Source organism: Eschscholzia californica, unplaced genomic scaffold (assembly GCF_041429995.1).
Source record: "Eschscholzia californica isolate CP2 unplaced genomic scaffold, dmEscCali1.0.p SCAF_1, whole genome shotgun sequence".
NCBI lineage: Eukaryota > Viridiplantae > Streptophyta > Magnoliopsida > Ranunculales > Papaveraceae > Eschscholzia > Eschscholzia californica.
The window spans coordinates 87,727,148-87,742,831 of record NW_028238198.1 but is presented as its reverse complement, the minus strand read 5'-3'; the positions used below and the strand labels follow the sequence as shown (position 1 = coordinate 87,742,831).

At 35.8% G+C, this 15,684-nt stretch overlaps 2 protein-coding genes across 3 annotated transcripts; both read right to left on the bottom strand.

Annotated features, from left to right (window-relative positions):
- Window positions 1-242: 242 nt before the first annotated feature.
- Window positions 243-10,629, bottom strand: LOC147570759 (phosphoinositide phosphatase SAC7-like). The gene is made up of 22 exons (XM_086657303.1): window positions 10,273-10,629; window positions 9,616-9,780; window positions 9,426-9,509; window positions 8,948-9,075; window positions 8,770-8,861; window positions 7,891-7,948; window positions 7,537-7,593; window positions 7,398-7,431; window positions 7,156-7,236; window positions 6,545-6,651; window positions 6,010-6,096; window positions 5,807-5,884; window positions 4,847-4,917; window positions 4,678-4,776; window positions 4,369-4,468; window positions 3,672-3,780; window positions 3,406-3,478; window positions 3,198-3,291; window positions 2,717-2,809; window positions 2,457-2,523; window positions 1,962-2,122; window positions 243-732 (listed from the first exon to the last, which is right to left on the bottom strand). Exons 2-21 carry the CDS (start codon window positions 9,758-9,760, stop codon window positions 1,992-1,994), a joined length of 1,788 nt encoding a protein of 595 aa, XP_086513429.1. The 5' UTR covers window positions 9,761-9,780; window positions 10,273-10,629; the 3' UTR covers window positions 243-732; window positions 1,962-1,991.
- Window positions 10,630-11,245: 616 nt separating this feature from the next.
- On the bottom strand, window positions 11,246-14,936 carry LOC147570758 (catalase isozyme 1). Of its 2 annotated transcripts, XM_086657305.1 has the most exons (8): window positions 14,804-14,936; window positions 14,474-14,570; window positions 13,329-13,606; window positions 12,283-13,059; window positions 12,015-12,104; window positions 11,844-11,911; window positions 11,657-11,750; window positions 11,246-11,491 (listed from the first exon to the last, which is right to left on the bottom strand). In XM_086657305.1, the coding sequence occupies exons 1-8, from the start codon at window positions 14,816-14,818 to the stop codon at window positions 11,432-11,434; spliced, it is 1,479 nt and encodes a 492-aa protein (XP_086513431.1). In that variant the 5' UTR covers window positions 14,819-14,936; the 3' UTR covers window positions 11,246-11,431. The 2 variants fall into 2 exon arrangements, with proteins under 2 accessions (XP_086513431.1, XP_086513430.1); XM_086657304.1 differs by lacking the exon at window positions 14,804-14,936 and having other exon boundaries at window positions 14,474-14,600.
- Between the last annotated feature and the right edge of the window lie 748 nt (window positions 14,937-15,684).

Here is a 15,684-nt window from a genome sequence, read left to right as displayed (position 1 = left end):
AAATCAAGATTCTTGTAAGCTTATAGAGATTCAGATCATCATATAAAATTAACTTATCACATTAATTAGGATATATATATATATATATATATATATTAAAATAGAAATGTCCGTGTCTGGTGCAATAGCTAATTATTAGAAAAAACATCCTTTATTTGAAGTAGGTAAAGTATATGACAATTGAATCTACTTGGACCCACGTCAGTGAGAGAGGGACACTAATACAAAATGAATATTCTAAATGAGTTTGTGTATATATAGATACTTGGGGGGGTTCTAGATGCATTTACCAACTCCTTGGAGTTGTTTATTCACAAGTGTTTATATTTCACTACCCAATAATCGATATACATATATATATAGATACTTTCGAGGTACATTATATTAATAAATAACAACTGGGTATTCTTTTACTTGTTACACAGGTCGCCCAATAATCGTGTTCCCAAGAGTTGGGTGTGCAACCCCACGCCTACGCCCCCACTTGGTGATTTCCCTTGCAGTAGTTTGCACATAGCTAGGTTGCTATAACACTCTTCCGATAGCTAAATTAAAGATCATATTAACCATCTTGTTTTGTTATATCAACTAGACATAACTACTACATCAAAAAAACTAGACGTAACTTACTTCACATGTGCGAACATAATACTATAGAAAGAGAAAACAATATCTTATCTCTTCTACTCATTCCACAGTTGTCACCGTATGATTTGGTTAGATCGAAACAAACTTGTGCATTGTAAATAGATCAAAACAATGAGATTTATCGAATGATCTTATTAAATTATATTAATGTTTTATAAAAATAATCGCCTACAAAGTAAGTATTAATAGTTCTCTGACCGATAAAAAGAACTTCTAAGCAGCCAATGATTAATTGACGAATGTCTTAAGCTAAGGAAACATGTTTTAGCCTTTTAATATAGATGGTCAGAATAATAAAATATTTGTTTCTTGATGAGCACTAATAAAAGGGTTTAAAATTGTTGAAAGAAGATTAAGTTAACTAATGAATTGTTTATGTTAGTTCATCGATTTTCTCATAGATCAATTACATTTTTCTAATACAAAGTGCGCTACATTAGTTCAGTTTTAAAACATAAAACCTCGACTTAAGCGTCTATAACTATAATCGAAAACCCATGTTAATATTATGTCTCTTGCCTCGGATACAAAAGCTCTCTAAATAATACACACTAATGAGTTTAATATAGTTCCGTCCACTGGCTCTCAATAACATTCAATTGCTTTTTTTAGCCGTTCAAAAAGTTTTTCCTAATCAGAAGAAAAACAGTAAATTATTCTATTTTAATTATTACAAGTGTTCGCATTTTTCTTTTTTTTCCTCAACTTTTTAAACTAGATAAGTCAATATGGCATAACTTGTATTTTATGGATAGTACAATAATCAATTACAGCTTGATTCGGAGTTTTACTCAACTCATTCATGGAACCTTCTAAATTTTTTACTTTAAATCATTGAGATTTTGCAAACTATTTAATTAAAGTATCTGGTCAGAAAGATGCATCAACTAAAATATAAACAGAAAACAATTCTTCTATACAAAAATCTAGACCATTTATTTATTTATTTCCGCTCTTGCAGTTAAGTTTGATACTTATCGGTTAGTTGATGGCTATTTTTCAGGTTTAAAAATGGTAGTAATTATTAACGGTTATAATGGTGATTTTAGTATTTTGGACCAATTTAAGCACACTTTCACTAATCTAAAACATACGGACAAGCATAAAGAACACATCAAATATCCAAATAATTGTTTTCAATTTAGAAACTAGTATTAGAACAACATTTTATCAGGAAATGGCTGACTGAACCAAAGGGGGAGAATGATAATAATAATAATAACAATAACAATAACAATATTAATATTAATAGTAATAATTATTTCCATGATAATAATAATAAGCAGAAAAGCGGGTGATAGAGGATAGCATACCGATATCGTGGTTTAGAATACTCTTTGTGATTAAAGTTTGGGGTTGTTGAGACGAGGTCGGTTGCAGAAGATGCGGCCATTGGCTCTTACAACTGCTGCTATACCTACACTCATGCTCGCCCATATCATCGAGAAGAATAAATGACGATGATCATTTCGAGCTGCAAAAAGAAACTACCATTAGTTTTGTCCCTCCATTTCCTACACAAATATTTTTAAACAGCAACGCTATTTCGGTCCACAACTCAGTGATGTATCTGTACTATATCTGAAACGAACTCTAATGTGATCGAGGTCAAACTGTGATAATTGAGACTGTGTTAGTACTCATTGATCTTCACGCGATACATCCTAATGTGGAATCAGGGATACACTTAGATATCAACAGAGATTCGATAATGCCAACCAACCAATGAATTGCAATAGCTCCAATAATCAAGTGTCATACGAAATCTTAAGGCAGTTTACATGATAATAACCTAGAAGCTAACTCACCTTGTCTCAGTGACAATGTCGAGAATAAAAGCCCAGTCAACCCCAAAGCCAGAGCCAACGGAAATGACTGCAGAAAACACGAAAATATATTCGCATAAGGATGAAAGTCAATGAGCAGGGTTTAAAGAGATACTGTAAAATCTTATCTTCTACCAAATGTTTCGGCTGACTGAGATTGCTGGTGATGGGTAAGGTTCACTGTTTCCATTGATGATTTTGTACATAAATATAATTATGTGTTTTAAAATGAATGTACTCACAGCGTAAGCCTCGATGCCTTGTTTCTTGGTTGGAGTAATATCCCGGCTGACAGAAGAAACAATGTAATGTCCTTGCAAGAGATCAATTGCATCCTTCGTATTTATCCCAAGACAAAAATAAAAATATCAGGAGTACTTCTCAACTATGTCATGCAATACCAAGAGAAGAGATTGAAATATTTCATGCTAGTGATTATAGAATTATACATCACTTAATCAAGTCAAGCTACCAACTGAAATAGTGGAATGTCAATCAGAGCTAAGATTGTGCTCCATTTCAAGGTCTTGATGACTAATTAAAACGTGATCTTTTAAGAACTATGAACCTCTAGAACAAAGAGTTCATGTATATAAACAGACGCATGTGTGACCACGGTAGGCTAAGAATATCGAAATTTTGTCATTATGAACTATCTAATAAAGTTTTTGCACATTCTCAAAAGAAGACGACCACAAGATAGTGACGGACTGACGCCTATACCTGCTTTGTCCCATCACTGAAATTGTTCAGGTAATAACGAGCAAGAGAACTCCACCCGTCTTGAAGGATGCCTTGAATCCTACGCCGTCCAAATCTATAAATTCAAGAAAAATGAAATAAGTTGGGTGCTTGACTAAAGAGAGAAACTTAACTCCTAAACTGTAAAACCTAAACAGAAAACTTAACTCCATATAAAGAGAGAGATTACCTGACAAAATCTCCTTTCAGAGCAGGAGTACCAGAATACTGCATGCTTATGTCATCTCCATGATTAGCCCACACTATAATAGAAGTGAAAAAATCAGATACCAAGGAGTGGAGAATAACAGATCTAAAATAACATTAATTCCAGAAATCAAATGTACACAAGGTGGATTAAACTCCACCCAGATAAGGATACACAAGTGGAAAACATTTTTGGTCCTAGAAAGGTAAACCGTAAACTGTCTACTTAGCAATATAACAAGAACTTACTTATTTTAAAGCTTTCATCAAAATGCAGATGTGTGCTGATGGTTTCATCTGCGTTAAAAACCCCCATTCGATGAAGTTGCTTATCCAAAAACTTTCTCCCTATCATGCTCTGCTCACAGACAGCCACCGTTAATGCAACTTCAGTTTAGCTATTCATATTCAAGTACAAGATAATAATATAGGTGTCTAGAGTCTCTAGACCACCGCCACTGCACCACACCACACCACACTACAAAACCATCCTATAGACAGAAAACACAAATTTAATTTATACTAGTAATTTTTAAATTTTAAATAATACTTATTAGGTTTGAAGTTTGATTCTTCGAATTTGAATTATTTTATTCGCGGCTTTGCTATTAATAATATTTTTAAAAGGAGTTTTTGTAGGTAATAAATTCCTACAATTTTGTTTTTGTTGCCAAACGACCGAGGATTCAAACCTTGTATACATGAATTTTAGAATTCTTAGGATTGTTTTGCCTGCCAAATAGACCAGACCAAAGAAAATCCCAAGAAACCATGCTTTTGTAGTATTCATGTTTCCATAATCCATAGGATTCATTTTTCCATCGAACCAGACCATAAGAGAAAACTGTGTCGATGTTTGTTATTTTGATCATTTCAACACTACCAACTAGAAGTCAACTACATATGGAAATTTTTTAATAATGGAGCAAATATGAGTTTAACTTGCCTGGGTTACATTTGTACGGTCTAAACAATCAATGCAGTTGGTCCTTACAACTCCAAGTTGCTTATCGACCTTTTCACCCTTTTCGTTCAAAAAGAAGTACCTAACAAGTCCCAAAGAAAATCATGAGTTCTAAGAAACCAAATGAAGCTCCAACGAAGTAATGCATGCCAAAGCACGGAAACATGAGAATGGACAGCGTAAATGTGCTCCCATGATTTCTTTTTTAAATGAAAGATTTGATATCTTCACTTTCTCCCATGAAGCTCCAACAAAGTACTGCATATTAAATTATTGTTCTCTATGTCATACCCATTCTTGTTCAGGAAATCTGCCATTTGGTCGTAAAGGATAGACAGACGCTCAAAGTGGACATGACCACAAATCTGATGAAAATCGAAATGCAGATACCTACAGTAATCAGAAGGTCAGCAAAGATGATTAAAACGAGTAAAACTAACAAAAAGAAAAAAAAAATCACCTTATATCTTCACCAGTAACATGTTGCATCGCACTGCCATATTTTTCACATAGACGTCCCTCACCTCCGTGCTGAAATGAGAAAGAGTCGCAAAAGCATTTCATGAAGTCAGAGACAGAAACAGAGATCGATGGAAACACATGCAACATACTGTCTGGAATTTTATCAACTAGACAGCTTTACATGAGAGGAGAAACACGAAACAGCAAAGATGATAACAAAAACAATATATCCATGTGATTTAGATGAACCTTTGAATATACAAAAACAACAACTATACCAATACAGGTTAGACCCATTGTATAGCAAGGTATTCAAGAACAAAAAGTTAATGGAATTAAATCATTTGCATAATTGCATGAACCCAAACCAGCGACAACGCAGCTAACTAAGAAACCATTCCCCAAGCACATAAGAATATATAACCCTAGTATCTAATGCACAACCTAAATATATAGCATCATCTCAGCGCCTGAGATCAACACACACACAACCGCTGATGAAGGATTCCTCGAAAAGTTAAGGATTAGTAATCTTTTTTAGAAATCGAATGGACCAAGTGGTTGATTTTATACCTCCAGGACCAGAACTTCTTGTTTCAGAAGGTGAATCCGTCAAGCTTGATCAACCACTAACAAGTAATCCCAATGTGGGTGGATTTGGTCAAGGCAACGCAGAAAGAGTACTTCAAGATCCATCACGTGTCCAAGGAACGTCTTTATCAGAATATTTTTGCTTCTCACTTCGGGCAGTTAGAATTAATTTTTCTGTGGACTTCCGGAAATCTAGTTTTTCACTCCATTTGCATGTAAGTAATGACATAGTTACCAACCAAAACTATGTGCATGAGTAAGATCATGTGTATGGTAACAATGACAAAAATATACAAGTACCCATGAAAAAAATAAACAAGTTCCACTATGCCACTAGAACTTAATAAACATATTCTGTGAAGTATACCTTATTGACAAGATCTAGTGCCAACACTGACCCATATCTTTTTCTTAAATCCAAAAAGTGCCGCTCCACTACTCTAGGCTGCAATACAATGTAGCAGTAACCAAAAGATTGTAACCAGCAGAGATACCACAGCTGAAATCTGAAATAACATATCAGAAGAAAAATGAACTGGGCAGAGCATATAAACTCATTTAAATACTCACAGCCTCTTCGAGTCTCAAAAGCTCAAACTTAGGTTTATATGTCAAATCAACTATCTGCTGCCACACCAATGGAATGGAACCTCGAACCTATAAAAGGAGAGTCTATCAGAAGCCCAAATATATGGTAATGTTGAAACATGCATCACATACTGACCCCAGGGAACTCTCTGGCATCATCCAGAAACTTGCAGAAAACAAATATATAGGTTGAGTTTTAATTTGACAGAGGTTTGAGAGGCTGAGAATTTAGTACCAACCAAGACGTCAAAAATTCCTAATATCCAACTTAAAACTGTGAGCCGAAAGAAATGTGCAAAGGATGAAGGATACATAGAAGAGATCTCATCACTACAATAACCAGGCATAACTTTCTAAGTTTATCAAAAGGACAGCTAAAAGCCTAAAACTGGTACGAGATGAAGGTCATAGAGACTATTAATAACCATCAGTTTCAAAGAGAAATATAAAACACTTCCATTATATACCTAAAAAACATAAAAGAAAAATAATAAGATCAAAACAACTAAAACTTCACCTGCACAAATGATGTTGTATACCCATTCAATTGTAAAATTTGTTCACTTTCCACAAAATTTGCAACATAGCCGTCGGAGTCGGCACCTCTTCTCCACATACGTGTACCTTCAGGAAATAAGTAACTTCGTTAACTATCAAAACCGAAGTTTAGTGTGTTTTCTCAAGCAATTAGGTGGCATATCTAAATCACAAATTATACCAATATGTCCTAGACAGAACATTCCAAGTCATTTCAATTTGTCAAGTAACAGAATCACAACAACTTACAACTAGTTAACTGTTACTTGCACGTGATATAACTTTTCAACCAACATTTTTTCCTAAGAAGCCTTCGACATGATTTTATTAGTTTGACACTGTCAGAGCTTTTCTTATCTTGATTACATATTAAACATCCAAATGAATAAATGTAGTAAATCAAATATCCAGAAAATCTACAATCCGTAATTACAAAATCCCTAAATCATGAGGCAATAACTCAGTTTATCCTTTTCTTTGAACGACGAATTAATTTATGATCAAAACTCAGCTTATCCTTACTAAAAGCACTTCAGACAATTCCAAACAGAACTCAAGTTTTCTATAAAATGTAGAAGCTGTGATGTATACCATTTCTCCTCGTACACCTCCGTGCAATGAGAGTAACATCAACGATATTTTTCGCAATTTCTGCCTGAAAGTTCTGAAAGGGTGATGAGCGGCTAAGGTTTAACTTGGAACTGACGAAATAAATAGATAAGAAGAGAAAGAATACTTAAACTTCGTCATATAAGAGTTTGACTTAATTAGAGAAGTTCCTAACATCCTATTTTACATAGTTCGACCGATCAAAGCGAAAGTAGTAAGGATATTCCCTTGGACAATAGGAAGCAGGTACTGGTCGAGCTGCATATTGGATCATAATGAGCAATTATCAGCAATCACAATGTGCTAAATGGTATTAAAGGGTGATACGCTGAATTTAGCCAAAGATTAAGAAAAAGATCTGACCTTATTATCTATGAGAACCTCCAACATGTAGTTATTCCAGAGATACCTAGGGTCTGCCTGTCAAAGAACAACAACGCAAAGGGGCATGACATTTGTTGGGAAAAGAGGTGCCTATCACATTTGAGATAGAAAAGCAATTGTCAAGAGTTGAAATTAACCAACACAACTAGCTACGTGGCTTGGAAAAAGATATAAAGGTGTTTGCTAAGTTGCCTATTGGTGGCCGGCCCTAAGGAGGTAGCCCTAAGGGTTTTCAATTCTCATAAGAAGCGAAAAGTTTTACTTGTTAATTATGAATATCATTCAGTGCAACTACTCAAGCACTCATCTAATTCAAGACATAGATAAAATTACCTGTCTCCAAAGAGGAAGCCTTTTTGTCTCTTCTCCCAGATCATGCAATCGTTGTGCACTGCAACACCAAATCATCAGATTTCGTATACTATAAAAAAGATTTCATGATAGAACATGAAGTAAAAGAAAGAAAACTAAAACGGACTAACCGACTAAGTTCACACAGAGAAGGAGTTACCGACCACTGTTATAAGAGAGATTCGAACATGACAGGAACTAGGAAAGACGTTCTATAGATCAGAAAATTCAGGTCTAGTTATCTGGACACTGATTAGAACTTTGATCGTTTGAGTGGGTGTCTTCCAATATTGCTTCAGATATTTATCGTCTAATTCAGCATAACAAGTTTCAGCTGGATCAGATATTGCTTACTAAGTGAAGTCGAACTTAGAGGAGTAGTCATTAAATCATGAATCTAAGTTCTAAGAAGCATTCAACGCCTAATAAGCTTTGAGTGCCTTACCTCTATGGTCTATAGCATTACAAACATTTCAAACAGGCAGAAGCATAGAGACTCATGAAAGATTAAGGAAGTTTTGAGGTCTTATACCCTGTTTTGCTCTTTATGAAGATGATTCCTTAGAAAGAAAAGTGGTTATGCAGTTATGCTCATGTTTTAGACTTTTAGTTACGTGGCCTTGTTTCACACGATAAGCATAAAGTAGATGGGAAAAATATTTATTTCAAACAGTTAGACATATTTAAAATCATTCTCGAGACAATGGATGGTGGAGAACAAGGGAATCAAATATGTGGCATGATATAGTTAATCAGTTAGACCTCATAAAGACTTTGGGGGTGGTCAATCAATTTTAAGTTTTAACCACAATCGAATCTCCATATAAACATAATACAAACACAGCAATCTAGAGGACACACCTGAGTGTTAGATTGACGTCATAAGAGAAGTACAGACCATAGGTCCTCTCTGCGGCATTTAGGAGCACAGAAAACTCAGATTCCATCTTTTTCTGTCAATAGTGGTGATAGCCGAGGTTAAATAGTTTTATATTACCAAGCTAAAATGATGAGAGCCAAGTACAGTAAACAAGATTACCTGCTCCAGTGAAGAACTATTAAGAGAATGGTCACATTGCAAAACCTTCAAGGATGATACTTTATATATGGGGTGCCCCAAATAAGATCCAAGACATTCACACTCTGTTATCACTAATACATAAACCCCTAAAAATAGAGACAGTAAAGGTATGGTCAAAGTTAAACACAAATCTTGAGAAATATACATTTACTTAAAATGAAAACTAAATTTCATAAGCTATACACTTGAAGAAGAAGAAGAACCTATCTACACATGATATTGTGTTGGAAGATGGGTTATCCTAAAGTTGTTTCACCCACTCGGAATATTAAGCATGCTTTTGGGATTTTGGCTATGCATTAGCATCCATACGTAAATGGTGAATAAATGGATAGCGACAAATTTCTGCATCATAACTTCTGACTTGAATTGAGTCTCCCCACAGATTGAAATTTGAAAGAAAGTTATTATTGGATTCACGGAAAGAATTGCTTGCCTGCCAAGAGCTTTAGTGTTCCAATTACACCAAAAATATTCTGAATCTTTGGAGCCTGGACAGACTGCAACTGTGGAACCTCATCTGCATAACAAAAGATACACTCACTAAACCATCCTGATATAATTCATAAAGAGTTAAAATATAAATTACAATCACATGATAGAATACACAAGAAGTCCACACTAACCAATCAAATTCATTGATCCATCGCGACGACTAATTGCTAAACAAGAACTAGAAAGGCCATCAGTTGGTTCAACTACGAATTGATCTGGAAACTCCCATAATCGCATTTGTTTGTGTAACTTTTGCTCAGAACCAAATGTTTCCATTGAAACTGGGGCCTAACGAGCTGAAAAGTAAACCAGATTAGAAATATTGAACAAAAAACGAGCAATTCAATTCTCTACAATAAAAAAGAATTAGCCCAGTATCAAACTTATTCCGTTTCGTTAGCATATAATTCATTTCAGTTACTCCACACTGCCTATAACTTGAATAGAATCAGTAACTCCAATCTCTGAACATAATTGTATACCTAAGACTAAAGCAGTTAGAATCATAACTCCAATCTCCGAATAAATTTTTATCATCGAAATTTTTGAAAGAATTTGCATGATGAACCGGAGAAAATGAAAAACAGAAACCCACTTAAATTCGTAAGAATTAGTGACTGACTCTCTGGTTCAAGATCAAAAGGATCAAATCTGAGAAGAAATAGGTCTCAAAGATAAGATCCATAAACAAACCAAAACTCCAATACAAGGTAAAGAAAATATAGGAACAAAGAGATGGAGATCGGAAACCCTAACAATGGAAGTAAGATGTATGTAAATATGTATACCTTCGTCGAGGGACGAGTAAAAGTGGAGGAATTGAGTCGTCGATTAAAGGAAGTAGTAGTAGTAGGAAGAAGATGAAGTTGGATAATGCACTAGATGAAGAAGAAGTTCAAGCAAATGGCGGGAAAGACGAGATCTTATACTAATTTGTTCCGATTTTGATGCGTTTATTAGGATTCCGTCCGATGCCCTTTCTTCTGGCGGTTGAAAATTGGGATCTTGAATCTTGGAGGGGAACGGCCTTTATATACTGATTGATGGTGGGAGGGAGCCCCTTCAAAAAGTAATTATTACTATATGGATTGTTAGACTCGCTAAGCGGAACGAAATATTGTGGAGAAATATTCCCCAGTTACCTTAGAAAATTTGACTTGATGAAAGTTAAACTAGTACATGTTTCCTCGTGTAATCCTCGAACCACCATAGGGATCTGCCTGGCCCAGTAGTTAGACCCCAGGAAATATTGACCTCACTTTTTGGTTGCGCTAAAATGTACTGTCATAGACTCTTCGTTAAGCAACTGCACTAGATAAGCCACTCAGTATTCAATTTATGAGCCAACTCCTACTATTGATTTTTGATTCGCAACTCCACCGTCTAGTATAGAAATATCAAGGAGAAGGAATAAGGAAAGGTTTATGGGTGACGAAGCTACTCTTTACCTCACTTATCATCAAGCTATTATGTGATTGTAGCATTTCCAATTTTATTAGTTCTCTAATATTTATGCATTGGGGTGTGCCATATCTAGGTAGCTTTAGAAGAGGATAGAAAGATGTTATCCACACAGTGAACTTATATTTGTACTACAAGCACCAAATTTTACATCGACTAAATGAGCGTGTGAAACACATAAATTCAGAATTTAGTACAGGATGAGTGGACATGGCATAGTATAACAATGGCAAAAAGGGATAACCATCAAACTACCCTCCATAACGAGTAACAGAACCAGAAGATAAAGAGATAAGTGAATTAGAGCAACCATCTTTTTTAAACTTGCACATATAAAACTGCAACTTATTACATGATTTCATCACAGAATGAGTCAAAGACTCAAGTGTATTTTTAGTACAAATACATTTATCAGAACAACAACATTAAAGTTTCATCTTTCATACTACAGACATAGTACTCTCTCTCTCTCTTTCCCTCTCATCTTCAGATGTTTGGTCTCACGTTCAAGTGAGATGCGAGCTTCTGACCAAGAGACACATCAGCCTGTCGATACCAAAATCACACGATTAATACACAAGTAATTCATACATTACCATCAACAACTAGTAGTTTAGTACATGCTCTCCTTATCTCACATCTATGACTGTTGTTTGCATTTCATAATTAAAGCCTCACTACTAAGAAGATAACATAGAATTTGAATCTTACCTGACTCCAGTATGAGACCCAGATACTGCGGATTTCATGGGTGATCCTTGGGTCAGATAAGGCATCAACCCATCGGCGGATAAACCTCTCCTGCCTGTAAATAGACGATACAGGTAAGAAAACCAAGTTAGATCTATTAACTGTTCATGATTCTGCAGAAGGGCGGAAAGAAAAGGAGGATATATACCTGTCTGGTGAGAAGGAACGGTATCTCTCTCCAGGCTGCTTGAAGTTGTTCTCCTTCTCAATGATGCACTGATTTAACCAAAAATCCTTTATTAGTACTACTGATTTATACTAGTATGGTATTTAGTTGTTTCATAAGAAGATATTAGATATAATGTAAATAGAAACTAACCCTATCACGTTTCCCGGTGCAAACAGCTGGTGGAATGGGGTATCTTTCTGCGTGGCGAACTGGGTCATACCTCGAGGGGAAGTAATCAACCTAGAAAGAAAACATTATCAGATGAAGTATAACATCAATAGCTACAACAATGAAGTAGAAGAAAGTGGTTCAACCTAAAAACTAGAATGTTATGTCATTCATTTCATTAGACGCACATTTGGAAAAGCACACTTGAGAGAATATAGTAAATATGTATTTGACTACGAGAGTGAAGTACCTCCTCATCCCTGTGCATGGAATTCATGAAACCATCATAGTGGTTGTTATGGTGAGTACACTTGGGAGCATTAACTGGAAGCTGAAGATAGTTCGGTCCAAGACGGTGCCTCTGAGTATCTGAGTAGGAAAAGATACGAGTCTGAAGCAACTTGTCATCCGAGTAATAGATACCAGGAACAACTATGGCAGGGCAGAAGGCGAGCTGCTCATTCTCAGCAAAGAAATTATCGATGTTCTTGTTCAAAACCAAGCGACCAACTGGCTGAAGGGGTAGGATATCCTCAGGCCAGGTCTTCGTCACATCAAGAGGATCGAAATCAAACCTATCTTCATGATCAGGATCAATTATCTGGATGAAAAGCTTCCACTCGGGGTAGTTACCAGACATGATGGAATCATAGAGATCCTGTGTGGCGTGGCTGTGGTTGGCACCCCCAACCTTGATAGCTTCATCCTCCAACAAATTCTTGACCCCACATGTAGGCTTCCAGTGGAACTTCACGTAGTGGGCTTTCCCGGCCTTGTTGATGAGCATGTAGGTGTTGACACCAGATCCTTCCATGTGTCTATAATCCTGTGGGATACCGATATCGTCAAAGAGGAAGGAAAACATGTGCAGACTCTCTGGGTGGTGGGAAAAGAAATCCAGGATCCTCCAGTTCTCTTGAATATGGGACTTTGGGTTGGGTTTGAGTGCATGGACCATGTCGGGGAACTTCATTCCATCTCGGATGAAGAAAACTGGGAAATTGTTACCCACCAAGTCAAAGTTACCCTGAAACCAACAACAGAAGATAAAGGATTTGATCAGGAAAAGATCCTAAACCATTCCTTCTAACTATAAGACATCATAAATAAAGAAAGTTAAGATCTAAGTCGGAAATTGAAAGTACTCCTAGTAACAGGATTCACTTTCAAATTTATGTATTAACATAAACCAGAAGGTATAGATTAATCTCTCATGAAATATTTCAGAATAATAAGACAATGAGTAGAAAATATTGCTAATGATATACTAATATGAAGTTTACTACTCCAAAATACCTCTCTGGTGTAAAATTTCACAGCAAAACCTCGAGGGTCTCTCAGAGTTTCAGGGCTGCCACGCTCGTGGATAACAGTGGAGAAGCGGACAATGACAGGGGTCTGAACTCCTGGAGCCCGAAGAAAATCAGCACAGCTGAGGTGGGAAATGTCATGAGTGACCTCAAAGAATCCCTTTGCACTAGCTCCCCTAGCATGAACAACACGCTCTGGGATGCGCTCGCGATCAAAGTTAGCAAGCTTTTCCACCAGATGATAATCTTCTAGGAGGATTGGACCTATAAAATAAAAAGTGTAGTGAGTTAAATTGAAATATTAATTCTTGTTCTGGTGAACAAGTCAACCATCCAACAGAAGGTTCATCTTATAGGCTACTTTCCTCTACATCGCAAAATAACTATGCACTTTCACAACATAACATAATATAAAGCTATGGTGCATCATAAAACAAAATCATATATAAAGGTAAAGTGAAAGCAAGAGAAATTTAAATATGCAACAAGGGGGGAAAACAGTATTTCTTTCACAACATTCCTAGACCAACTGCTTCTTAGACAGCATCCAAGACCGCCTCTTGCATCTTACCCGCTTATTTTCCTCGCGATGCATGTTCTCGATTCTCGAGATTTTTCGAAGCTCAAATTCTACACATAGACGGTCTAGTAGTCGGTTGGTTTAGAATTCCGGTTCATTTTATCAGTGGAACAAATAAGCAAGGAATGAAATCGCGACAAATTTTGGTTGAAATTATATTTCGGAAATTAAGATTAGGTGCATGAATCACACTTGCAGCTAATTTGAGCGTAGTTTCCACCGGCATGAAGGAAATCTCTACCGAAATTGTTGAAAATTTCAAAATTTCCATCGACATGGTTGAAATTTCACCCGACGTAATGGAAATTTATCAAAAAAATCAGGAGAAACTGAAACTAAAACTAAAAACATATCTCATTCCTTTATGTGTTATTGTCGGTAAGGATGTTATCTTTTAGGTGTTATTGTGAAGAAGTTGTTCAATTTACCCCGGGCGTAGCTATGTAATGGTTAATACCCTCAAACTAATTTAAATTTTCATCCAAACCAGAATTTTATTCCTCGCAAACAAATTAATTCTAAATAAAACAAAATAAAATAAATAAATATACCTCTAGTTCCAACAGTTAGTGATGAATTGTTGTTCCAAACAGGAGCACCAGAATTGGTGGTGAAAAAAGGTGAATTGAAAGAACTTGAAGGCCGAAACTGCATCATCATCATCATCAAATCAACAAACAAACAAAATCATCAACTCCTAATTCATAATCACAATTCCAAGGAAATCAAAGAAATGAATGTAACAAACATGAAGAGAAATCTGGAAAAACGAGCTGAGACAATCATTTCTGATAATAGAGAAACCAAATTCAATCGAGATGTTATCAGAAACCGAACTAGGGCAAATGAAATCAAGTATAAAAATTAGGGCAGAAATTTACCTTGTAAGGATCCATGATAGAGAGAGAGAGAGAGGGAGATCACTGCAAAGTTCGGATAAGAAGGGGAATTGTTTATGGCGATTAGCTCACGTCTTCTAATTCAGATGCTATTTATAAATATCAGGCCGAGGGGCTGTTATTTTTTGGGTTATTTCCCAAAAGGCCCCCAAAGTTTATGACCAGCTTCCCTTCTAGCCCCTTGGTTTAACGAAAATATTCAGATGACCATTTTTTTGCACTCCCGGTCTATTGACCGTTAAAATCAAACTTGCATTTTTAGGGATGGTTAGAATCAGTCTGACTTTCACTCTTAAAGTCAAGTCTGATTGTTCTTTCTCTCATTAACATCTGAACTAGATCACCCTTTCTCTCTATCTCTCTAGGGTGTCAATTGAGTATCTTTTATGAGTTAGGGGCCAGATAGAAAACTGGTCATAAACTATAGGTCATTTTAAAAAGTAACCCTTTTTTGTTGTAAATATCGGGCACGTTTACTCCAATCTCTCTAGAACATTTCTCGACAATTTCTCGTTTTTTGTGATGTGGCTTATCTTCTTTGTTGTTGTTTTTCTTTTTATTGTTTTTTGTGGTGAGTTTGTGTTAAACCTTTTTTTTAATTTAATTTCTCATTTTGTATTCTTCAAAGGATATGTGTGATCAGTATAAATTTAAAATTTAATCTGTTGAGATGTATTTGTGGAAGAGTGAAGAAACCATTTCCAAGCCATAGATGATGATAGATGTGCAAAAGTTTTATGATTCTAACGTGTTAAATGTGTAAAGGCAACAATCTTTGGTTGGAGTGGTAAGAGGTATAATCTTCCACCTTAGAGGTTAAATGTTCGAAGCACACGCTGAACAATTCAAAAAAAAATGTAAAG